The sequence below is a fragment of the Miniopterus schreibersii genome (genome assembly GCF_964146895.1).
Source record: "Miniopterus schreibersii genome assembly, chromosome: 14".
In the NCBI taxonomy this organism is placed as follows: Eukaryota; Metazoa; Chordata; class Mammalia; order Chiroptera; family Miniopteridae; genus Miniopterus; species Miniopterus schreibersii.
The window spans coordinates 15,822,656-15,847,188 of NC_138114.1; the positions used below are offsets into that span (position 1 = coordinate 15,822,656).

General features: G+C 47.5%; 2 protein-coding genes across 3 annotated transcripts in view; one reads left to right on the forward strand and one right to left on the reverse strand.

The window, feature by feature from the left end:
- The window catches only part of ADK (adenosine kinase), an 888,023-nt gene that overhangs the window by 231,100 nt on the left and 632,390 nt on the right, over positions 1-24,533 (reverse strand). The window lies entirely within an intron of this gene.
- The window catches only part of DUSP29 (dual specificity phosphatase 29), a gene marked incomplete at its 5' end in the record, with an annotated part of 31,731 nt that overhangs the window by 1,459 nt on the left and 5,739 nt on the right, over positions 1-24,533 (forward strand). The window contains 2 exons of one of the 2 annotated variants that reach the window (XM_081157938.1): positions 7,876-8,103; positions 20,981-21,201. In XM_081157938.1, the coding sequence (XP_081014064.1) occupies positions 7,907-8,103; positions 20,981-21,201 (418 nt within the window). Of the gene's footprint in view, positions 1-7,867; positions 8,104-20,980; positions 21,202-24,533 lie in introns of those variants that run through there. The other variant, XM_081157937.1, reaches the window with a different exon arrangement.

The window sequence follows — 24,533 nt, forward strand, 5'->3', positions numbered from 1 at the left end:
CTCAGGGCTGGGAGTCAGGAACCACAACTGACCCGATCGGGTGTCATAGCCTCTCAGCCCCTGCGCCAGAGCCTCCTCTCCCCCCGGCCGGCCACAGAGGTAAAGCCCATCCCAGCAGGCCCGCCGGCCCCTCGTCTGAGAAGGAAGCGAGTGTGGGCCTCCAGCCTCCGCCCGGTTTCCGGGAGGCCCGGCACTGCCAAACCAAGATTGGGGAAATCAATTAGGACTTCATAAATTACCACCCCGAAGCACTCCGAAACCATTTGAAGAGTTAATCAAACAAGTTAATGACATCAACACCATCGTAGAAGGAATATTAAATTACCTCTTTAAATGAGGGCTTTTGTTTTTTTAATAAAAGAAGTTTATATTAATTCAAATAATTGCCTCCTATTAACGTACTTGCCAGAATAAAAAAAAAAAAAATCTGTTAGACTTGGATTATGTCTGATACATTAAGAATTAAATTATAGGCAACAAAAAAATTCCTGGGTTTTCACGTCCAACTTTTAATTTTTAAAAATTCCACAACTTTTTATTTCCTGGTTGGGATCATTTTTGTAGATTTAAGATGTGAAAGACAAGCACTGACTTGTAGTAAATTAAAAATATGTATATTTTTATACGTACACTGCTGCCAAATTCCATCCCTGCACATACCCCAGCAGTAGGTATCGCCCTCCTAATAGAGTAATTGACCCAACCACAATAACGTTCTTAGTCTCCCTCTGTTCCAGGCACATTTCAGGCCCACCATGGGTGGTGTCATGAAAGAAACGTGATATGTGTGCATTTAAACACAGCCTAACTTCCCCCTGCGACCCCAATGCACTAGGAATGTAAATATGCAGTGTACACGTATGCACAGATTCAGAATGTCTTAAAGGAAGAAGAGAATTTTCTAAAAGATTATATTATAAACTTCTCTACTAGACCAAAACCTTCTAGAAGGTAGAGCCCTCCCCGGCTTAGCCCATCTCTAGCTCTTAACAGAGGAATGTGTGAGGAGAACTTGAAGGTGGACATAACTTCTGAAGTCAAAGAGGATCCAAGCCACTTCCCATCCGCACTTGTGACCCACCAGAGCACCCCAATGTTGGCTGACTGAGACTGAACCCAGACCGGGTTAAGGCTAAGGACACTGGTTCTGACATCAGAGTACAGGAGGAGCACTTCCCCCTTCATCTGACGCCCGTCGCCAAGCAAAGGGGAGGAGAGTTGCCTTCAGACACAGATTCACCCTGAAGCTGCAGAACACACCTGCACTGGCCTCTTCCTGGGTTTTCACTTCCAAGCAGCTATTTGATTTTCTTTCTCTTAAAGATAATTGTATAAGCTTCAGGAGCCACAAAGCTTGATTCCCCTCTGGTTTCCTGAGAAGCACTGAGGGACTAGTGTGACCTTCGATATGACCTAAGCCTGGCTGCTGCCACCAGAGACCTCAAGGAGGACACATCTCTGCCTTCAGGGAGCTCACACTCTTTGGGAGAGTTCTCAGTGACACTCAAGCTGTAAGGACCACCTGGTCAGGCCTTGTCCCAAAAGTCACCTTCCGGTGCCTCAGCCCATAGCTTTAGGGTGAGCATCTGCCGTGCCCAGAACAATTCCAAAACTGAACTTCCACAGGTGTGTTTTCCCCTCCATATACTCAGTACCTGTTCATCACAGAACTTCTAGAAAAGATAGATCCTTAAAAAGAAGAAAACCTACATATCATTTCATCACCCTGAAATGGGCACATAGCCAGTGTCACTGTTTTGGTGAACTGGATTTTTGTATAAGAACAGAATCATACTGTACATGCTGCTTCGTACATTTCTGGTGTCTTCTCTCCACTGGCACGAGCCTCTTTCCTTTTGATTTCTCAAAACCACCACAAACAGGGCTGTCGGTCATGTTCAACAGTTTCACCCAAGGTTTAGGGTGACAGAGAGGGAACTGACATAACTATGGGCACCACAAAGCTGAGCATTGGGAATCCCTGTGGCTGTGTCCCTTGGACACGCCTCACCCGGCTGCTCTGGCCCCAAGCCCGCCCTCCTCCGCCCGGCAGCAGGAGGCCTGTTCTGGGGCTCACATTCCGGGCATGGCTGCCTGGCCAGTCTCTGCAGGCGCAGGGGGTCCACTTAGAGATTTAACTGCCCCACTGAAATGAATGCTGCTTCTCTCCACCAGCTGCCCCCATCTTCCATCTTAGAAAGCAAAGAGTTCAGGTTGGGTTTTTTTGGTTTGTCTGCTTGAAGAAGCATCTTTACCCCTCTTGTTATAGCCCCATCTTATCAAAAAGAAAGTGAAGCTCCGGGAGGATGAGATGTGTAGGCCTGTGAGTCCTCAGTGATGGCTGGGGCTGTGTGAGAAGAGCAGGGCCCCAAGACCATGAATGCAGGGAGAGAGGGACAGAGAGGTAGAGGAGCCAGGTCCCAGGAGCCAGGAAGAGAGAGTGGAAATCACAAATCAGAAGTCACAGGAGCTTCCTGCCCAGACGTTCTGTGTGGCTAGCACAGATCAAAAATACAGACACGGTTCTTCACTGTAAAACACAATTACTTATTAAAAGAATCCCAAAATAGAAAACAGAAAAAAGAAATCTGAGTCCTGACACCTGCCCACAGTATTGACATTTTGATGATTTTTTTCTAGTTAAAAAAACACAACAAACTATATAAGGTGGGTTGTTTGGTTTTTTACATGGAGTCAAATCATGGTATCAAAAGTATAGTCCTGAACTGAGATCAAAACTTTTTCTCATCGGGCAAGGGAAACCTTTAACCAAATGCAAGCTGTATCATTGAAAATTCTGAAATGAAGTCAGAATTAACGAGGGTCCCCGTGTTATTCCTGGAAATAGTGCCTCAAAGGCAAGGTCACTGTTTCACAGAGGAAAATGGCACTCCAGGCCGTAGTGGTCCAGCACACTGGGCCTCTGTATTCTCTGCTGTCACAGTCTCTCTAAATGTTTTAACATTAGCAGATCTTAGTTTAGGTTCCCTCGAAGGCAGACCCTGAGACCAGGCTTGGGTGCAGATTGTTTATTTGCTAGGTGCTCCAAGAGGCACAGTAAGGAATGGACAAGTGAGATTGGGAGGGGCGGGAGCCAGCAGAGGATGTGTGAGTGAGCAGGTTACCCACTCTGGGCAGGCAGGGCTGGAGCACACAGCGAGCCTCCAGGAGACTGTGTAGAACAGACATTGCAATGGTCCCACTCGGGGAAAACCTGGGGTTTTTATCCACCAACTTCTGCCCCTCATTCCAATGATTTCTGAGAGTAACTCTCCCTATGTTAGGCCTGACCAGTGCAAATATCTGAAAATACCCTCAAGTAGGGAAATACAGGGGTTTGAGAGGAAGGGCCTTTTGCATATAAGGGCACTGTCCATTTATATTGCAGTGATCTGAGCCGAGGACTGGGACAGGGCAAGAATAGCATTTGCTATAGCTGCCTGCATTTTAAAGCCAGCAGATTTCTCACAAAACTGGCTTTCTGAATTCTCATAAGAATGTCAGACAATCTGGGCTTGCATTCCCACATGGTGTGGCAAGCTGCTGCCCCTTCAGAGGGGGCATATGCGCTCCAGTGTGCCACAGTCCCCACTGCTCCCTGATGTCTCCTGCCTGAGGTCAACCGTTAGATGCTTGTTTTAGTCTTTAACACCCAACCCATTCCCCTCCTCTATGTAACCTGGCCGGCCGCTCCAAGAAGGAGCTGAGTTTCGTGCCCCTGGAGGAAGAGACGGGCTGATGCTCTAATGGGCCAAGTAGTCCTACAGTTGGCACTTGGGTTCCTGGGACCAAATCTTTAAACATGAAGCTGTAACGGCAACCTGGAAGCCTCTCTTGACAACCTGCCCAGCTCTCGTTATGACATTTAGCCTGTGATTGATATTGTGTGTGTCACTGAGACCTTGGCAGTTAATCTCTGGGTCGATTCTATGGAAACCAAACAGAGCAGATTTGTCTTCCCCTTCCACTCTGGCTGTGATCTGGGAAGCAGACGCTCCCCACCTCTCCGAGATTCGGAGATTTGGGAGCCACGCACAGAGGGATGCACACAAGCCGCCTTCAGGATTTGGAAAGGTTACAGGCCTGTGGTTTCTGGCCGGCTCTGCGCTTTGTTCTCTCCCCCCATCAACTCTGCGCGCTGGAGGATAATAGATCCCAGAGCTCCTTTGCGTGCCAAGCTGCTCTGGGTAGACCGCACCACTTCCTCTTCTGTCTGGAAATCCAGCCGAGGCTTTCAGCACGGAGATGGGGACGGGATGGCTCCTTCCACAGTACGTTAGGGGAGCGGCCTCAGCAAGGGTGAGGTCAGCTTCAGCGATCAAAGGAGGCAGAGGTTTCAGGATGCCGTTTTCTCCAGCATCTCCCTGAAACCACCTCTCCTGAAGCCTCCGTTAGTGGCAAGCAGGGTTAAAAACAGCCTGCACCTCCAAATTTAGGTATATGGTGCTCAGATTCTACTCATTTTGAATAAGAAAAGTCAGTGACATGCATGAGCTGAGCTCCAGACCTCTCAAAATTAAGGCGCCCGTGGGCTTGAAGCAAAGAGCTATAACTATGCTATAACTATGCATCTGTGCTGGTTCTGGTCATCCCATGAATGACTGCTTCCTTGGTGACAGGAAATGCCAGCAGGCAGGCCCCAGAGTGGAGTTCAGGTCTGAGCCACCGCCCACTATAGGGTCTGTCCATCCTGTAGTCTGCACTTCGCTCACCTTCACTCCTCCAGAGGCTCAGTCCTGCCTCGTCAGCTGTGGCTGAGTCCCCAGCACAGGCCTCACAGTCCTTCATTAATTCACCCCTCAGTCATTCATTCACTCATCCCATTCACTCACTGAGCCGTTTTCCCATTCAACAAATACGTTCTGAGCATCTTCTCCATGTCAGACACTGAGGCTACAGGGATAAACTAAGTGCCATCTTCAAGGATCCCAGAGTCAGGTCCAGCCCCTCACTCCTTCCTGTCCTGCCCCCCTATTCTGGTCTAAAGACCTAGCCTCCACTTCAATGAGAAGATGGAAAACATTCTGAGCGTCCTTACTCCCCTCCCCTCTCTCTCTTTTTTAATCCTCTCTAGAGGATATGTTTTTATTGATTTTTAGAGACAGAGGAAGGGAGAGAGAGAGAAACATCAATGTAAGAAACATTGATCAGTTTCCACTTTGTATAAGTTCCGACTGGAGATCAAATGCGCAACCTAGGTACGTGCCCTGACTGGGAATTGAACCCTCAACCTTTTGGTGCATGGATGACGCTCCAACCAACGGAGCCACTCGGCCAGGGCTTATCACCCTTCTCTCGATGCAACAGCTCCTTGACTCTTGAGCCACACTCTTGGGCAATTATTATCAAACTGCTGCGCATCAGACTCATTTGGGAACCTGTTAAAATACAGACTCCTAGGCCCCTACCTCCAGTTCAGGGTGCAACCCAGGAATCTATAGTTTTAGCAAGTGACAGATGGTTCTGAAGGAGGTGGTCTTTGGATCACACTTTGACAGACTCTAAAGAAGGGTCACCTCTGCTGTCCCCTGCCTCCATCCCCCAACTCAGGATTTTGCAGGAGAAAGTCACGGATCCTGGCTTCCCATGATCCCCAAAGACACACACTGCTAGCTAGTAATTCTTTAAATTCATCTACTATAAACTTGGGTGAATCAAACTTCCCAGAGCAGTGGTTTCAGCTCTTTCCTTTTCTTTTTAAAACTTTTTTTAAATGGAAAATTCAAGCACACACAAAGAAAAACAGTAACTACTTTGCAACCATCATCCAACCCCAACCACCATTTATGGCCAACCCTGCCTCATCACACCCCCATTGGTACCCTCCACCCCACACACAATGTATGATTATATTTTCCAACTATATTATTTTTTAATATGTTTTTATTCATTTCAAAGAGAGGAATGGAGAGGGAGAGAGAAACATGGATGAGAGAGAAACATCATCCATCAGCTGCCTCCTGCACACTCCCTATTGAGGATCGAGCCTGCAACCCAGGCATGTGCCGACTGGGGATCAAACCGTGACTGCTTGGTTCCTGGGGTGACGCTCAACCACTGAGCCACACCCGGCCAGGCAACTATATTATTTTTGAAGCAAATCTCAGACATTACATTATTTCATCTGTGAATTTTCAGTGTACTTCTCAGACAAAGCCCTGTGGTATAATTTAATTGTCCTCTGAATCGCCTACAAATTGGACATTAGATCTAGACTCTCAGGGCTCTGCTCAAAGACTCAGGTTTTCGTTGGCGAGACCACTTGCTTGGTGATGGCGTGTTCTTCCATCCAGAGGCCTGTAACGGCTGATCGTCTCTTCTTAAGTTGCTGGCAGTTACTGGTCACTGCCAACATCCATTAGCTCATCAGGTATTGTAAAATGGTGCTTCTTTCCTTTTTTATTATCTGGAATACTTTCTAAAAGAGACTCCGTAGTACAGTTTATGTCAGAAAAGAACAATAAATAATGCTAGATTCTTTCCCTTTACTTACCTGCCTTCAAAATCATGAGCTGGTTCCCTAGCATCTTCCAACAGTGAATACTTGTTTTGTGTATCATTATGATTTAAATGTTTAGTGTGTTTCAATCCACTGCAGTTTTTATTTTTTCATGTTCAAATTGTCCCATTTTATTCCAGCTAGATCTGAGTCCTTTTGACAGACCTGTGGTCTTTGAAGCTACAAACTCTTTGTAACAGTCTTCAAACCCCTGGCCTGCCCCTCCTCAAGCTGAATTCTCTCCCCCAACCTTGCCCTCTCAGCAGTTATTTTTTTCTCAGAAGACTAAGACCACGTGTTACAAATATTCACAGTGTGGTTTTTCTCATCTGTAAAATGGAGCTGATAAGAGCGCCTACCTGATAGGGCTGTTAAGAAGATTAAATGACTTAATAATTGTTAAGCACTTGGAACAGTGCCTGGTACAAAATAAGTGCTAGATAATTATTTGTTAATAAATGACATCCCCTCCACGTCTCCCAGTCACTCGCCCTTGCCCTTGCCCTCCAGTCTCAGAGCACGAGGATAACGTCCCTTCCCAGGCTGAGTATAGGTGCATTGGTCACTCAGCTCAGGGAACAAATGCTGCCCAATTCCACAGTGACTTCATTTCCTTGGGGACAGTGGGAACTCTCCTCCTGCATTGCACTTCAGAGCCCCGCAAGCTCTCCAGGTGCCCGTCGCAGTCTGCACCCGCAGCGTCCAGCCAGCAACATCTCTTCTGACGCCTTGGGGAGTTAACGCTCCTGCCAGGGTCCTACTGTGGGAGCTGCGAACATGAACTTCAACCGCTTTAACAAGTCCACGAACACTCACACGGCCAAGTTTCCTTCCACCCCAAGGCTCCTGAAGCCCCGAGAATGTGCTTGGCTGCCCAGGCTAGACGGGCTCGGGACTGACAGCTGTGCCCTTTCCATGGGCACCGGCCCCTTGCCGACATTGAGTACCACAGCCTGGAATGTCAGCGGCCTCTGGGTCTTCCTATTTGAGTTAAAAATGGTCCAAGTCAGCAGATTTGGGTCAGATAAAGGAAAAAGTAAGTACCAAAGAAGGGGTGAAGTGTAAAAGAAAGGACGCAAGGGGCTGGCTGCCTGCAGGGATTTCTGTCCTGGGTCTGCTGCAAATCCACCTCCCCCCGGGTCAGAGGGCCCCAGCACCCTTGCCCGGGAGACACTGGAAAGCTGGGACGTGTTGTTTAACTGCCACCATGCCTTCCTTATTTACCTTTGTGGCCTGGGAAGGGGAAGCAGAAGCACAGCAGGCCTGGGAAATGTCTGCCAAATCTTGAGATCAGTTCATTCCCACCTCTTTTCGTAAAGCCCATTCGCTACCTCTGCCCCCTGCTAACCCCAATCCTGACCTTCTCTCATGACCAGCTGCAGAAAGGAGAAAGTCCATTGGCTCCAAATGACATCCGGAGAACCAAAGACAAGCCTCAAGAATGCCTACTCCTCTGCCAAGGGGCTGCTGCCCAAGGCGGAGGAGGGGGAGGAGGAGGGCTACTGTACCCCCGGAGCCTTCGAGCTGGAGCGTCTCTTCTGGAAGGGCAGCCCCCAGTACACCCACGTCAACGAGGTCTGGCCCCAGCTCTACATCGGGGATGAGTAAGTGCCCGGGCCAAGCCCACGGGAAGGCAGCCAGCCCCTCCCCAGGTCACACCTCTCGCTACCTCTGGCCATGTCATTTTGATTTTTAGGTTCGCTGTTCCGTGACTCTATGAGTTAGGGCTGGGTTTATCTTCATATTAGAGGAAACTCAGAAAAGGGGCTTAAGCAAGATAGAGATTGAGTTTGCTCTCTCGTGAAAGAAGTCCAGAGGAAGGCAAGCTGGGACTGGCATGGGTCTCCAGGGTCATTGGGAACTCAGGCTCCTGTGCTTCTGCTCGACCATCCCGAGGGGGGCTTTCTCCTTCAAGGTTGCTGCATGGGCCGAGATGGCTGATAGGGCTCCAACCACCATCTGTAGGATCCAGACCACAGGGGGAAGAGGGAAAATAAGAGCAAAAGGGCTTCTTTCCAAACAGAAGTTCCACCCAAGACTTCTCCTGCCTCTAGCTGCAGGGGAGGCTGGGAAATGTAGTCTTTTATTTTAGTTGGTTATAATACATGAAAGAATAAAGTCAGTTCTCAGGTTGGTGGCAAAGGAGTACATCAACCCATGTGTGGAGAAGCAAAAGGTAGGCCTAGCAAAGTTCATGTCACTGTCCCCTTCTCTAGATTTTTATAGCCACCATTCCCCACTCCTTAAACAATTGGGAAGCTCCTACTGTAAATAATATTAATAATAACAATGCCTATAATTTATTGAATACTTTGTGCCAGAAACTGTGCTAAGCACCTTGCAGACATAATCTCATTTTATGTTCACTAAAGCCCAATGAAAGAGGTCATCTACTTATTCCCACTTTAAGATAAGGAAACTGAGGCTCAGAGCAGTTAATTAACTGTCCCAAGTAGGTGGCAGAGAACTGGGATTCAAATGCAGTTTTGCCCAACCCAGGAGTTTTCATCTTAAACCCTCCCTCCATCCCCCAGGATTCCAGCTCATGTTCCATCTCTCCAAGAAGCAGATGGTGCAGGGCCTCTGCATGTGTGATTTTAAAACACTGATTAGTTGTCTCCCACATGCACCCTGACTGGGCCAGGGATCGAACCTGCAACCCAGGTTCCTGCAACTCAGGTATGTACGTGCCTTGACCAGGAATTGAACCTACAACCTTTCGGCCCATGGGCCGACACTCTAACCACTGAGCCACACCAGCCAGGGCTCTTTTTCCTTTTAAATAACAGCTTTATTAAGATAGAATTCACATTCCATAAAATTCACCAACCTAAAGTATAAATTGAGTGTTTTTTAAATATTCATAGAATTGTGCAACCATCACCACTATCTAATTTCAAAGCATTTTCATCACCTCAAAAGGAAACCCTGAACACATTAAGGAATCTCTCCCCATTCCCCACCTTCCCCCAGCCTTAGGCAACCACCAATCTGCTTTCTGTCTCTAAGGATTTATCTATTCTGGACATTTCATATAAATGGAATCATAGTATTTGGTCTTTTGTGACCAGCTTTTTTCACTTAATCTAGTGTTTTCAAGATTCATACAAGTTGTAGCATGTATCAGTCTTTTATTTTTTTATTGCCAAATAATCTTGGTCCTATTTTTGCCTCCTTTCTGTATGTCTAAAATGAATTAAAAATAAAACATGTAAACATACGCTTTGACCCCAAATATCACTCTAAGAAATATAATTTACAGAAACAAGAGTACAATATGTAAGGATATATGTACAATGTTTATGTTAACAGCCTGAAGCAGCAGAAAAAGGGGAGGATCCAGATCTTTATGTTTCAATAATAAAATACTAAATAAATGTAATAAACATATGATTTGCTTATTACAAAATGAATATATGCTCATTGCGTAAATATATGTCTTAGCTTACCTATTTCTAATAGGTTGGCAGAACCTTCCTTAAGTGAGATAATACATGTAAAATATCAGTATAGTACATAATACATAGTAAGTACTCAACACAGTTTACTATAATAACAAAATAGTGATTCATTTAAGAAAACTTTTAAGTTTCCCAAAATAATCACCAAAGCACATGACTCTAAAGCTATTCCTATTAATATTTTAGTACATTTCCTAGGTTTCTGTATTTATTTTTGGTTTCAAAATCTTCTGTTACATAGTTGTAACCATATTGAATATTCATTTAGCAGCACTCTTAAACTTTTCCCTTATTACATACTGCTTGTGTATTTATTATAAAAACATTAATATTATTATATTAATTATAATATATAATAGTATATCAGAAGAATATAAGATCACTTACTTAACTACTTCCCTGTTGTTGGACATACTGGTCACTTCCATGTTCTCATTTTTATAAGTAATGCTGCAATGGACATCTTTATACATAAATTTTTTTTCATGTTTAGGGTTATTTCCTCATATCTGACCCTAATAATGGTATAACTGAAGGGAAGGGGGTTAAGATTTTTAACTTAAGCTGTTTCTGTGTCTTTATCTATGCTGTTCCCTTTGCCTAAAATGTCCTTCCCTTCACTTCGTGTCTGTGTCCAGATCCTCTGTGTTCTTCAGAGTCCACTTAAGTTACTCCTGCCATGAAGCTAGCTTTCCCCAATCCCTACAGTGAGAAATAAGTTTTTCTCTCTATATATTACATAGTGTACTTGCCATTCCTATAGCTTGTAATACTAATAATAGCTAGGTTGGATTGGATTCTTACCCTGTGAGAGGCATCATTTCAACTCTACAACAATCCTAGGAAGGAGATCCTATTTATGACTCCCATTTTACAAATGGGCAAACCGAGGCTCAGAGAGTTGACCCACTTAGTTGGTCAATCAGTATTTATTGGCACCTTACCAGGAGCTGTGGGAGATACGATGAGGAAATGAGGCTCAGAAAAATTAAGTGACCAGCCCGAGGTCATACCAGAGAATTTATACTCAAACCCAAATAAGAAAATGTGGTCAGATAAAGAAGCTGATTGAGCCCTGGCTGGGTGGCTCAGTTGGTTGGAGCATTGTCCCATACATAGAAAGTCCGACTCCTGGTCAGGGCACATACCTAGGTTGTGGGTTTGATTCCCAGTCGGGGCATGTACGAAGCTGATTTATAGTTGAGGGGAAGGGATGTGTAGAAATGTAAAAGGGAACAGAAAGAGAAGTAGGTAGTGGGATGGAAGGAGTGTGGGGTTTGATCTTGGCTCTGCCAACTATCAATTGTGTGATTTTGCACAAGTTATTTTACCTCGCTTTTCCTTATATGGCAACAGTAATGGGGTTTACCTCATGGGGTGAAGATTAAATGAATTAAAACAAATGAAATGCGAGTAGTAGCTGGCACACAGTAATGTTCACTGAGTGCCTGTATTATGGACCTGAGTAAGCATCACAGAAGAGGTCAGTTCCAGGCTGGCTGTGGGAAATGGGTAGGATTTCAGCAGAACTCTAGGCAAAGGGCAGGGCGATAAAAGACATAGAGGTAAAAGAAACAGGGTGATTTATCTGGAATATAGGGGATAGATGTGCTAGAAAGGGCACTTTCGGAAAACCTGGAATTAAGTTAGATTCTACCACTGTGTGGTCAGCTTAGTCATGCACTAACAGGTAACCCCAACATCTCAGCGGCCCACCACGGCAACGGTTATGTCTCACTCACATGACACGTCCATGGTGGGCCAGTTCTAACTGTGCTGCGTGTCCAGGACTCGGGACCCAGGCTGATGTCCACATTGGCCAAAGCATGTCCATGCCAAAGCCTCACATGAACAGGGCAGGAAAGTGTAGCCTACCCCTAGGGAGGGACAGAAAATATCGTAAATGATAACACACCATCTACCGCAGCCACAGTCTACTGCAGGAGTAGTGGCTTTGGGCAGGTCCTTTTACCTTTCTGGGCCCATGCCCTCATCTCCAAAAATGGTTACTGAGAAGAGTCAAAGAAATATGGAATGTGGAAGCATTTTATAAATTATAAAGTACTAGGCAGCTGAAAGTATTATTACTGCTGCTACGTAGTGAGAAAGAAACCTGGGGAGGTAGGTCAGAGCCAGCCTGTGGAGGCTGAGTGCCGGCTGAGGTGCTTCATGCAGGAAGTTAAACTGAGTGTCTGAGCAGGACAGACACGTTCTAGTCAACAGAGTGCCGGACGGCAGGATTTGATGCAATAAGATGTGCTTGCCTTCTTCCACCGAGAAAACGCCACTGCCCTTTTCATTCAGTTCAGCTCTGCCTAACTGAGCCCCCAAACAGACACCTGCACGAGCTAGGCAGACTCCACAGTCTGTGAGCTGTGTGCACAGTGTGGGGAGGCGGCCAAAGTCAGCATGACGTGGCACTTGTCCCATCTCTGTTCAGGGCCCCTCCCAGATACCCACTTAACAAGGTTAATGAGACTCACAGATGCTTAGTGAGAGAGCAATTGATTCCACTGCCAATGCAGCCACACAGGGGTTATAACCCAGCTGAGAGCAGGCATGGAGGCCTGTGTTCCTTGGTCTCTTTATAGGTATTGCCCAAGCCAGCGAAAAGCTCAAAGCTGGCTCCTCGTGCATAAAGCCTCAGTTTCAATTTGATATTCACACTTAGGTTAAGTCCTTCTTTTCCCTAAAAGCACCCAAGATTTTTGAATGCTGAGTACCAAGGCTCTGGATATTAGGGCTGTCAGGACCAGAAGTGAGGATGGGTGTCCCAGGTGGCCGGAGCCACCAGCTGTTTCTAGAACCCAGGCTAGTGATGCCTGGAACCCACCGAGGGCCAGACTTACTGCCACATAGCGGCTCACTCTTTTCCCATCCTCTCCCCTCAAGGGCTTCTTTATGGAGAGAGACAGAATGACTGAGCATCTGCTCTGGAGCCACAAAATCTGGATCAAATAATACTGTTTTCATGTGGCCTTGAGCAAGTCACTCAAGCTTTCTGAGCCTCAGTTTCTTCACCTATAAGATGTGGATTCAATGAGTTAATACATACGACGCTTAGGGCAATGCCTGGCACACCCAATAACTGCTATAGATCAGGTACATTCTGATCATTTGACTCAGTGTGAGAGGAAAGTAAAGAATGGTTACTATGCTTTGCCACTAACGGTCCCTCTGTGCTAAGAAAACACCCCTAGTTAAATTTCTCCCATGAGATCTATCATGTACCCAAGGCCAGGTTGGAAGGAAGGTCCCTCCTAATGAGCCTTCCCTGGCTCATGTACCAGCTTCCTTCACAGGCACTGTCTTGGACTTCCAGGAACCCAGGCAGCCTAAGGCCTAATAAGGCATTGCCACATCAAAGCCCTATGGGCCTGTGGGTTTCAAAATTTCTAAAGCATTTTCTCAATTCCCGCTTATTCCAAGGAGATTCACCAACTGGGGTGCCTGATGACTCCAAGTCCCCATTGGTTACCAGCCCAGCGCAGGGCAGAGGTGGCTCCACCACCGCAGCCGGTAAAAAGAGGCCACAGATAGGAGGGGAAGTGGTTGGTGATCCGTGTGCTGGTCAGCATAGGGGATCGGGCCAGGCCAATCGGGCACCTTTTGGATGTTCTCATGGGGAAGTCTATCTCGCTCAAGCCACAGCTACCCTCTCCCCACACATTTCCTAAGTCTTGGTGGGAGCCTGAATCTGCCATAAGTGAGAACTATGGAGTGGAGCTCAGCATGGAGCAGAGCAAAAGCCATCAAGCAGGAGTCAGGGCCCAGAGTTCAAATATCTTACTGTTCCAGGACTTGGTTTCTTTATTTGTAAAATAAAGGGATGATTTCAAAGGTCCCTTCCATCTCTAAGATACAATTCTTTAAGAAATGTCCTATTAAATAAATTAGGCTTTATTAGATTCAAGCACATACTTGTTTTATTACTTTTAAGTCATTTAAATTAGATTCAAATTAGGTTAACCAAGTGTTGCCCTCCAGAGATCGGGGACTGGCTCCGATGATGAGATGAGAATAATTCATCACCTCTTATCAATCAGCAGGCCCTCAATGGGTGCTTCCAAAGTGCTTGAGTATGCTCGAAAGCACTGAGTTTCTGTAATTTAAATATTCTCACTTTAATCTCATTGACATCTTTCATTTGCTGAGCAAAACCTCTTTTCTTTTTTTTTTCCCATAGTCAGCAGGAGGGGAAATATCCTGGCTGCTGTCAGAGTGATTGCAAATTCACAGTCAGGACAGCCTCTGATAGCAAAGCCCGGCTGAAACAGGGTAACTGAGAAATCTCTCTTCCCTCTCACCAACACCAGGGCGCTGCTAGGCTGCTCTGCTGCTTGAATGGTGGGGGCCCTAAGCAGCTCCCCATTTTTCTTAAAACTACCATTGCTGCCAGGGTCTGGCTTTGGGGGTCGTCAACAGCTAGCTCTCTTCCCCATAAAGCCTGACTCCCCCACGTGCCTTGGCCAGCCCCACCCAGCCTGAGCTCGCTTCCCAGGTGTCTCTCTGCCCTTTCTGCTTTTCTGCTCCCAACCAGACCAACTGCCTCAAAAGACAGAGGCATCTGCAGGGCTGGCCTATCCCCAGGACGTCAGAAAGTGAGGTGAAGGCATATCATTCAGTGAAGACAGTCCTCAGCCTGAGAGAAGGCCTCTCACTGGGACGCCAGGACAGCTGTATCCTCTCCCACCCCACCCCACCCCCAAAAAAGAAGGAATGAATTCAGCCTCAAGACACCAAGTAGAGCTAAAACTTGACCTACTTTCAGGGCGGGCCATGGCTAGTGCAGGGTGCAAAACACAGCCAAGGCTGGCAATTTAACTTGACAAATGTTACCTGAAAGAACTGGGAAGCCTGGACTCTGCACCTCCAAATACCGAAGGTGATTTAGGTATAACTGGGCGCCCGCCACCGGCACAGTGCCTGGGGAGAGATGCTGGACGCCCTTGCCTTGCTGGGCTTCTCGTGCTAGGGGACAGCTCTTCGGTGAAGGCCTCAGGCAATGTCAACCATTTCCTTCCACACTTAGCCAAATGCCTGGTCCTGTCATGGATACACCACCATTTCTCAAAACCAGACGTGCTGGGTATTTTCTTTCCTCTCTCAGCCTCCATCCTTGGAGGCCTAGAGTCTGCGGGAGTGGGCAGATGGTGAGATTTCTAACAAGAATTAAGAATGCCAAGGCCAGCTTAAGTCTTTGCAAGAGTCAGTCCCTCCTGAGAACTAAGGAAATAACATCAATAAAAATCATGGTATACATTTATATTACCCAGTGAATATAAGACATCTTCATCACCAAAAATTTACAAAACAGAGAGAGACAAAAAGAAGACAATTAAAATTCCCACTACCCATGAGCTCATTACCCGGAGATAAGCACTGACCACGTTTTGTTTTACATTTTCTACGGCTCTGTTCCCCTTGGATTTATCTTCTAACCTTTCATAAAGAGTATGACGTCATTAGACTTTCCAAAAATCTTATAAGGAAAGGATGCCAGTGAGACTTGTTCTATTTAACAAAAAAAGAAAACTGAGGGTCCAGAGCTTCAGATGTTCTAGTTCATGTGGCAGTTTAGGCTTATAAACAATACCTGTCGGGCCCGTATTTTCTGAAGGGCCTCAAAACCGAAAAGCTTCATCATCAGCAAATAACAGGAGCACCCAAGAAACTAGATAACCAGTCACGTCCCCTTCCTATCAGGTGAATCAACCGAGGCCAAATGCTAGAAATATGCGTGGTGTATTAAAATCCTCCTGCAAGGAACAGGTGTGGTCAAGGCGGGGAATGTCGCCATCAGGGTCCGGTCCATGGAATGATGTGAGACTACAACAGATAAGGCGCCAGATTGCAGGATACAGGCCATAAGCAAACAGGAGCCCATGATTAGGTGCAAGAAATCAGTGGGTCCTCACAGACCGAGGGGGTGGAGAACCACCCGATCCCTAGTGGGCTTTCTTCGATGCTCATGGCAGGATCCTGGCATCAGGGGACCAGCTGGTTTCTCGCTCAGGAAGCTGGTGGAGGGCTTGGACATGTGTGCGTGCAGGTCCCTCCTCCCCTCTGCGCGCGAGCACACACCTGGGGACAATGGTCTTTCAGGGGGATGCTGAGGTATGTAGTCTGGGAATCAGGAGAACACCGAGGGGTCTGAAAAAGTGGACCGACAGGAGTGCTGCCCAAGGGCTGCCCCAGCAGAGTGCTCCTCCTTACCTTTCTTAAAGGGGGCGCGGGGCTGAAGCAAGCTTCCCAGAGGGACTCCAGAGGGGCTGGAAGGAAATGGGGCCAGGCTAAAGGAGGAAGGAAGGGAAGGTCTCTGACTGGGGAAATGGGGCTTTGCAAGAAGGAACTCACTTCCTTGGCCCTCCACTCTGGTGTCAGAATCCAGAGCTAGGCAAGGTTCATGAGGAGGGAAAGGTGCTCTAGAGACTTGGGTCAAAAACAGGGATGTGCCTGGCTGGCGTGGCTCAGCGGTTAAGCATCAACCTAGGATCCAGGAGACAGTGGTTCGATTCCCGGTCAGGGCACATGCCCGGGTTGCGGGCTCGATCCCCAGTAGGGGGCGTGCAGGAGGCAGCCGATCAAAGACTCTTTCATCACTGATGTTTCTCTCTCTCTCTCCCTCTCCTTTCCTCTCTCTAAAATCAATAAAAACATATTCAAACAAACAAACAAAAAACCCCAGGGATGTGACAGCATTTTCAGAAGTGCACTGCCTGAGTCCAATAAATAAGTGAGAAAATGTCCAGCCTTATTGCTAAAACAAATGAATGGAAATGAGCCACCATTTTGCTGTTGGTGTTTTGCTTTTGTTCTTGCCTATGAAATTGGCAAATAGCAAAGAATGAAAAACGGAATGATTTGAGCAACCTTTCTGGAGGATAATTTAGTAAAGACTATCAAATGTATTAAAAATGTTCATACCCACTGACCCAGCAACTCCACTTTAAAAAATCTCTCCTAAGGACATAATCAGAGATGTGCCCAAAGAAATACAGCCAAGTTTGTTTATAATGTGTTTCTTATAATACCTGCCAAACCCCTTCCAGGACAGAGACAGATAGAGATGATAGATAGATGACAGATAGATAGATGATGATAGATAGGTAGGTAGGTAGGTAGATAGATAGATAGATAGATAGATAGATAGATAGATAGATAGATAGATAGATAGAGATAGATAGATAGATGATAGATAGATGATAGATGGACAGATAGATAGATGAGAGATGAGAGATAAGACAAAGATAAAAAACAGGGGGGGGCTTGGTGAAGTAAAATTGAGGCTTACCTTAGAATGGACCCTCACGCAGCTATTGAAGCTTATAGGATGAGTTAGGAAGATGTTTACAGTCTATGACATGTCAAAGTTTTTGAAGCTGTGTACAGTATTGTACCCCTATACAAATCTCTATATAAAGTATACAAATCTACGCATAGAAAAACAAATGGAGGCTATTATGTCAAAAAGCAATTAATCTCTCTCTGGGGGTTAGAAACACAGGTGATTTTGCGTGTGTGTGCGCATGAGGGGGTATGATTTCCACATTCTACATTGATCATGCATCATTTCTGCAATTAGATAACATAGTATAGTGAAAAGATTGTTTACATCTAGGGTTTTTCTTTTTTCTTTTCTGGTAATCCTCACCCAAGAATATTTTCTCTGTTAATTTTATTTTTAGAGAGAGTGGGGGCCAGGGAATGAACCTGCAACTCAGATACGTGTCCTTGACTGGGAATTGAACCCTTGACCCTTTGATCCTCAGGCTGACACTCTAACCACTGAGCAGAACTGGTCAGGGCTAGGATTTCTCTTAAACAACCAGAAATAAAGGCTCTTGCATCATCTAGATTTTAGAAGTAAATTACTAGGTTTGTTTTTTCCCTGAGATTTCTCCTTCAGCAGAGGCACATTTCTTAGTCTCTTTCCCCCATAACATATCTGAGCAGGTGGCCTTAAAATAAATAAAGACAAAACAATATAATGCCAGACAGCACTCTCTATCACCCCCTACCTCCACTCCCAATAATTGCTGAGCTAGGCATGCTGGCCAGCTGGGGATCTGCCTCCATCACGGCCACTGTCCACTCTGTTGATCTGTAGACCCCCATTCTTCCGCAGATACTCTCCTGAGCCCTCAACTGGCCTCTGAGTGCACAAGCTAGGGGGAAACCCCCAGAGCAGTGTGGAGGACACCATCTCCGCTTCCCAGCCCAGGTAGTCACAGAGCCTGAAAACCTGCAGTGGGCCTAACATACCCACCAAGTCTAACTCTCCCATGAGCCCCTTTCTCTCCCTGGGACACCAAGTAAAACCAGCTCAGTGGGGTGAATGTAGGGGTGTCCTGCAGTGAGTCTTGTTGCATACATACCCCGATCCTTGACCCCAAAAGCAGCAAAGTGCAGAGAGTTATTTACTCAAACTGCCATTTGATTATATTGAAACCCAGCTGCTGAACCCAGAAAGAACAGTCTTTACCGTGGATAGAAACTTCCTGTCAAGGACAGTTAATTTTAATTTTTCCACTGAGCTCAACCTCAAAGTGAGGTTGATTGCTACTCAGCAAGATGGACTGCATTAGTGGAGCCTTTAATTGAGCGCAGATCTATATCCCAAAAGCATAATGTTTGTTGTATACATACTTTGAGACAAGAAGAAAAATGAAAAGCAGACCTTTCTAAGGAAAAATTGAAAGCAGAATGTGTTCCATAATCAGGATGGCAGCACCAAGGACCAGCTGGGGGGTGGGGGGTTGGTTGAACTCCCCACCTCCCTACGCCTCAATCCTAATGGGCTGTTGGCAAATGTTCTTAAAAGCTCAATGCCTGCGTTTAGGTCCCTCTTTCCCAAACACTGGCCTCCATCGTAGTTCCTCTCATAGCAAACAAAAAGGTCCAGGAAACCAGTGACTTATGAGGGGCCTCACAGAGGGGCCGTGTCCTGTGTTCTGCTGCAGGGCTCCTCTCCACCAAGGGTGCTGATCAATGTTGGCTTCCATTATGGTCACTTCTGCCACGTCCTTTTACCAGTGGCCTCGAGATGAGCCCTCAGCGGGAGCGCAATGCCACTTTTGGCCTCTTACGGTTATGGCTCCAGACCCTTGTCATCTCTTCACTGAGCTGTGGAATTGGTCTTTGTGCTATTGAGAGAGATGTCCTTTTAAAGCCCAGATGGGATCATCCCTTCTCAAACACTATCAAAAGTTTTCCTTGACCCCCAAATACAGATCCTGGCACCCAAGCACTTCCATGACCAAATTCCACACTCCCTCTCCAGAAGTCCTCTCCCATCCTATGCTGTGGCCAAACCAGTCCCCTCCTCCCTGTCTCCAGTCCCAACCCATCAGCAAGTCTGCTGTGACAACACCCTAATCCAAGCCACCTTCCTTTCCTGGCTGTACAACTGCGACAGCCTCCAACAGAGCTCCCGCTTCTATTTTTTTTGTCTCTCTCCAATCCATCTCCACACATCAGCCAGACTGATCTTTAACAACGTAAACAATGCTCACCCCTCCCTTAAACCCTCTGTGGCATGTGGCATTCTGCCGCACTTAGAATAAAATCCAAACTCTTTCTCCTGCAGCCTGCGGGGCCCACCATGGCCCAGACCCTGCCTACCTTTCCAAATTCCTCTTGCACCACCGCTCCCCTCATTACCGTAGCCACACTAGTCTCCCTTCTGTTCTTAGCACTTGCTGTTCCCTCTACCTGGATCAAATACTTTTCCTCCAGCTCTTCCCCTGCCTAGCTTCTTCCATTCCTTTCTTCACTGAAATGCCACCTCCCCGCAGACACCACCCCTGGCCACTTTACCTGGAGCAGGACTGCAGTTGTTCTACACCACTCTTACTGCTATCTGAAATTATCTTGTTTGTTCATTTATTGTTAATTTGCTATCCACATGGGAAACTAAGCTTCCCGAGGGACCTTCACTAACCTGTTCATTGCTGCACCATCAGCACCCAGGAAAATGCCTGGCACACAGTAGAATCTAAATCATTGTTTGGGGATAAATGATTGAATACAGCAAATAATAAACATTTCCTGAAAGGCCTTCATTATCTCCAGCCTCCATCCCTCACGCTGTGCTCTCTCCTTGGCTTGGCGTGCCCCTGCTTCCCTCTTGCTCTCCATTGCCAAGGACTGACGTCTGAAATGGGCCGGCTCAAAAGCCCCTCTCCCAGAAAGTCTGCCCGAACCCTCCAGGCAGAAATAGCCCCTGCTTCCTCTGCCCCATGCCCCAAGGCCACCTACTTCAACATGACTTTACCCTGTTCCTGGAAATCCTTGCCTAGAAAGATAAAGCTAATAACCAGAAAACAACTTCACTGCTGGCTTCAGGAACGTCCCCAAATCAGTTCAGACAATAGTCTGCTCAAAGGGGTCTCCTCAGAACAGTGCTTCGCCCAGCCAGGCAATGAGCCCCTTACCAAAGCAAGCGTTTTGCATTGTGTTCGCCACTCCCGTGAGCATTAGGATCAAGAACGTGCCCAATCCCAATCAAATCCTGCACGACAAGACCTGTCTCAGGCCTTCCTTCAAGCCCCAGCCTGCAAACCCTATAAACCACCCGAGGGCGCAGAGCAGAGGCCGCCGTAAAGGGCCTCCTGAGGCCCTGCGCAGGTGGCCTCCTGCCCTGCACTCAGCTCTGCCTGATGAACAGGTCGCCTGGAGGCCCGTGGGAGGGATGTGGCTGGCGACAGCCCACTCCTGCCACCCGCAGTGTCCGGCACCAGGCTCTTCTGTGTCTGGTGAATGATGAAAGAACGAACGCACACGACCAGCTCCCCGCCCCACCCTCCAACCCCTTCCCTCCCCGAGGCATCCCAGCCAGAATCCAGAACTGGCACAGGCGCCCAAGGGCTTCGGACTGAGGAAGTCCTTCATTTCAACCATAGGCCTTATTCTGGAAGCCGGGATCCAGAAGCCAGTGGGCGCCCCCCAACCCCCCCTCCCCCCCCCCAGCTCCAGGCTAAGGCGCCGCGCAGCCCACCGGCCTCTCCTTTGCGCGCAGGGCCACGGCGCTGGACCGCTACGGGCTGCAGAAGGCGGGCTTCACGCACGTGCTGAACGCCGCCCACGGCCGCCGGAACGTGGACACAGGGCCCGACTACTACCGCGGCATGGCCATCGCGTACCACGGGGTCGAGGCCGACGACGTGCCCGCCTTCGACCTCAGCGTCTTCTTCTACTCGGCGGCCGCCTTCATCGACGCCGCGCTGCGCTCCGATCACAGTAAGACACCGGCGGCCCACGGGCGGCCCCGCCCCCGGCCCTAGGCCCCGCCCCCGCACGTGGCCCCGCCCTCGCCAGAGGCCCCGCCCCGCCCGAGGCCCCGCCCAGCCTGAGGCCCCGCCCCTCACCGGGCGGGAGTGGGACTTCTGCGCGCTGAGCCTGCGAGGAGGGTGGCGTGCGGCTGAGCTGGAACCCTGGAGGCTGTGCGCCCTCCTGAGCGTTCTGCTGGCGGATTTCGGGCTTTGATTGAATGGGCATCGGGAGGGTTCAGAGGCGAGGCCTTTGGCCTGAAGCTCTCTTCCCTGAGGCACAGCAGCCATCCTTCCAAAGGCAGGGTGGTCTGGGAACCCGCAAAGCTGGGGTGCCCCAGAGCCACTAATTGCGCCTGTGCCCAAATCCGACTAATAATCAAGGGTTTCGATGCCAGAAAATCCTCAGGCAGCTGACTTGCGTAGAAATCTTTGGAAAGACTTCAAATTCTCCTGCCACCCAAGCCCACAGCCTCCCTACCCCCTCAGCTCCCCCCACCCCCATAACACTCAGCCGCCTAGTGAGGCCTCCTGTACAAAGCTGGTAACCCAGCCTTTGTAAGGGGCAAATTATATTTGAGACTGAGCTTCGCACCTGTGATGTTCAAGTTTCCCAAGGTTACTTATCCATCTTTTAAATCACAGTGCTAGTCCTTGTGCTCAAAATGCAGTTTTAGCTGCCCTAATCCAGGGAAAGGCTAGGAGGCTATTTTGGAGAGAAGGGCAGGCACACTTCAGGAATGCCTCAGGTAAGACAAAATAGAGTTACTGCTGCAGGGTGCGTTCAGGGCACTCCATAGAGGCCAGAGGGACTTCACCTCCCTAATCTGCACTCTGACTTCAGCCCCATGTGTCACAACCCTTTATGGGGCCATCATATAATGCAGGATGTCCAGTTACAATACTCCCCCAGTATTTGCAGTTTCACTTTTCCTAGTTTCAGTTACATGGGAACAACCACAGTCTGAAAATATTAAATGGAAAATTCCAGAAATAAACAATTCATAAGTTTTAAATAGCACACCATTCTGAGTAGGGTAATGAAATCTCAAAGTATCTTGATCCATCTTGTTGGGGATATGAATCATCCCTTTGTTCAGTGTAGCTGTATATGCTTCCTGCCCATTAATCACTTAGTAGCCTCTCAGTTATCAGATCAACTGTCTCCCTATCACAGTGCTTGAGTTCAAGTACCCCTTATTTTACTTAATGGGACCTAAGTGTAAGAGTAGTGATGCTGGCAATTCAGATACACCAAAGAGAAACTGTAAGTGAAAAAGTTAAAGTTCTTCAGTTAATAGGGAAAGAAAAAAAAAATTGTATGCTGAGATTGCAAAGATCTTACTGTAAAGGAATCTTCTATCTGTGAAACTGTGTAGAAGGAAGGAGAAATGTGTGCTAGTTTTGCTCTCGCACCTTAAACCGTAAAAGTTACGGCCACAGTGCCTGATAAGCTTAGTTAAGATGGAGAAAGCATTAAATTTCTGGGTGGAAGACAGAACAGAGAATGTGTTCTGATTGATGGCAACCTGTTGCACCAGGAAGCATTGAGCCTGTATGAAGATTTCAGCAAGGGATCTCCTGAAATGAGTGACCCCAAGCCATTTACTGCAAGTAAGGGATGGGTACACTGATTCAGGAACAGGTTGGACTGAAAAATATAAAAGTTACTGGAGAGGCTGTGTTTGCCAGTAAAGCAGCTGCTGCCACATTTCCAGCAGAGTTGGGGAAGTTGATTAGGTTCAGTACTACCTGTGGTTTCAAGCATCCACTGTGGGTCTTGGGACATATCCTCCACTGCTAAGGGGACACTGCTGTACTGAAAGTCTTTCTTACCACAAGAGGTTGGGATTACAAGGCTCACTGACCGCCTGGCCTGCTTCAGGAACTTGCAACCTGTGGCTGGGCCTGGGCCGTGCCTGCTGAGCAGTCCCAGACCTTGATGGCCGTCCCAAGCTGGACCTGGCCCCACAGCCAGCCATGGGCACTACCAATTTGTCGTTATTTTGGTTCACAAGCAGTGTCACGATGAAAAAGAAACCCATGCAGCTGACACTCTTGTATTTGGGGATGCCTCATTTCAAAGTCATTCTTTCATGAGTCTATTTATGGGCCATGTTGTGTGTCGTGCACATTCCAGGTTTCCAAGCAGGATCAAAAAGCAACTGGACTCTGACTCATCACCACGAGGTAAAATCCGCCTCAGAGTATTTGAAGTTAACTGAAAACATATTTGACATGAAAAAACAAAAAGCTACAGTACAACCACCCAATCCTTCAGTTTCACTATACCTTTGGATATAGTGAAGGGGTCTGGCAGGCTTTGGAGAAGACAGGGCTAGGCTCAGATTCACAACTTACTAACAATGTGATTTCTCTGAGCCTTGGTTCTCCATCTGGTGATAAAAATATTTACCTTGAAAGGTTATAATGAGGTTCAGCAGTAATGGACACAAAGCACTTAGCACAGAACCTGGAGCACAGAACCTGGAGCACAGCAGGCTCTCAGATGTGTTTGATAAAGGGAGGTCGTGCTCCATGAAGCACACAGCCACACCAGCACATGCACATCATAATAAAGTTTCCAATCCCCAAAGAAAAAAAGACATTCCAACTTTGAACTAGTATGATATACTCACAGGACAGCTTCTTTTTTGTTCCTGGCACGTGATTTTAGAGTCTGCCCCTACTGCTGAATCAGGAAAGAAAGAGGCCCTCGAGTCCTGTTTAGGCCTGGGCAGATCACAGGGCTCCGATGTGGGGATGTCAGGCTGGTGCCAATAGGAACCGGTAGACCAGGTGGTTGGAAGCACCTAGCAAAGAAAAGGTCAAGGGGGAAAAGTATAAATCCAGGTCAGAAAGTATGCCGGGGGCGGGGGACTGGTCCAGTTGGCTGGGGATGGGGGTCAGGACATGACCACATTGCCAGGAGCGAGGCTGGGCTCCCTTGTCAGGGCCCTGTGCACTTGCATATTTCAAAGCTTCCTTGAGTTGAGGGCTCAAAGGCCAACCCTTCAGGACCAGGCAGAGAGCACGAATGAATGAAGCTGTCTGCGTGTAAGGCAGCGGGGTGTGGTTAGGGGGTGCTTATGGCTAAGTGGGGAGCTCACATCCCCTCCAAAGGGGGCAGCTGCTACTCAGTTCCAGCCAATGTTTGTTTTGTGAGAACCAGCGCAAATGTGGTAGATCCGACTTTTCAGGAAATGTCTCCAATTTTAACATAAAATCACTCCATTTTAAGTGTTGGCAACAAATTGAAAATTTCTTAAAATGCTGCAAAGGCCAAACAAAAGAAACCCAATG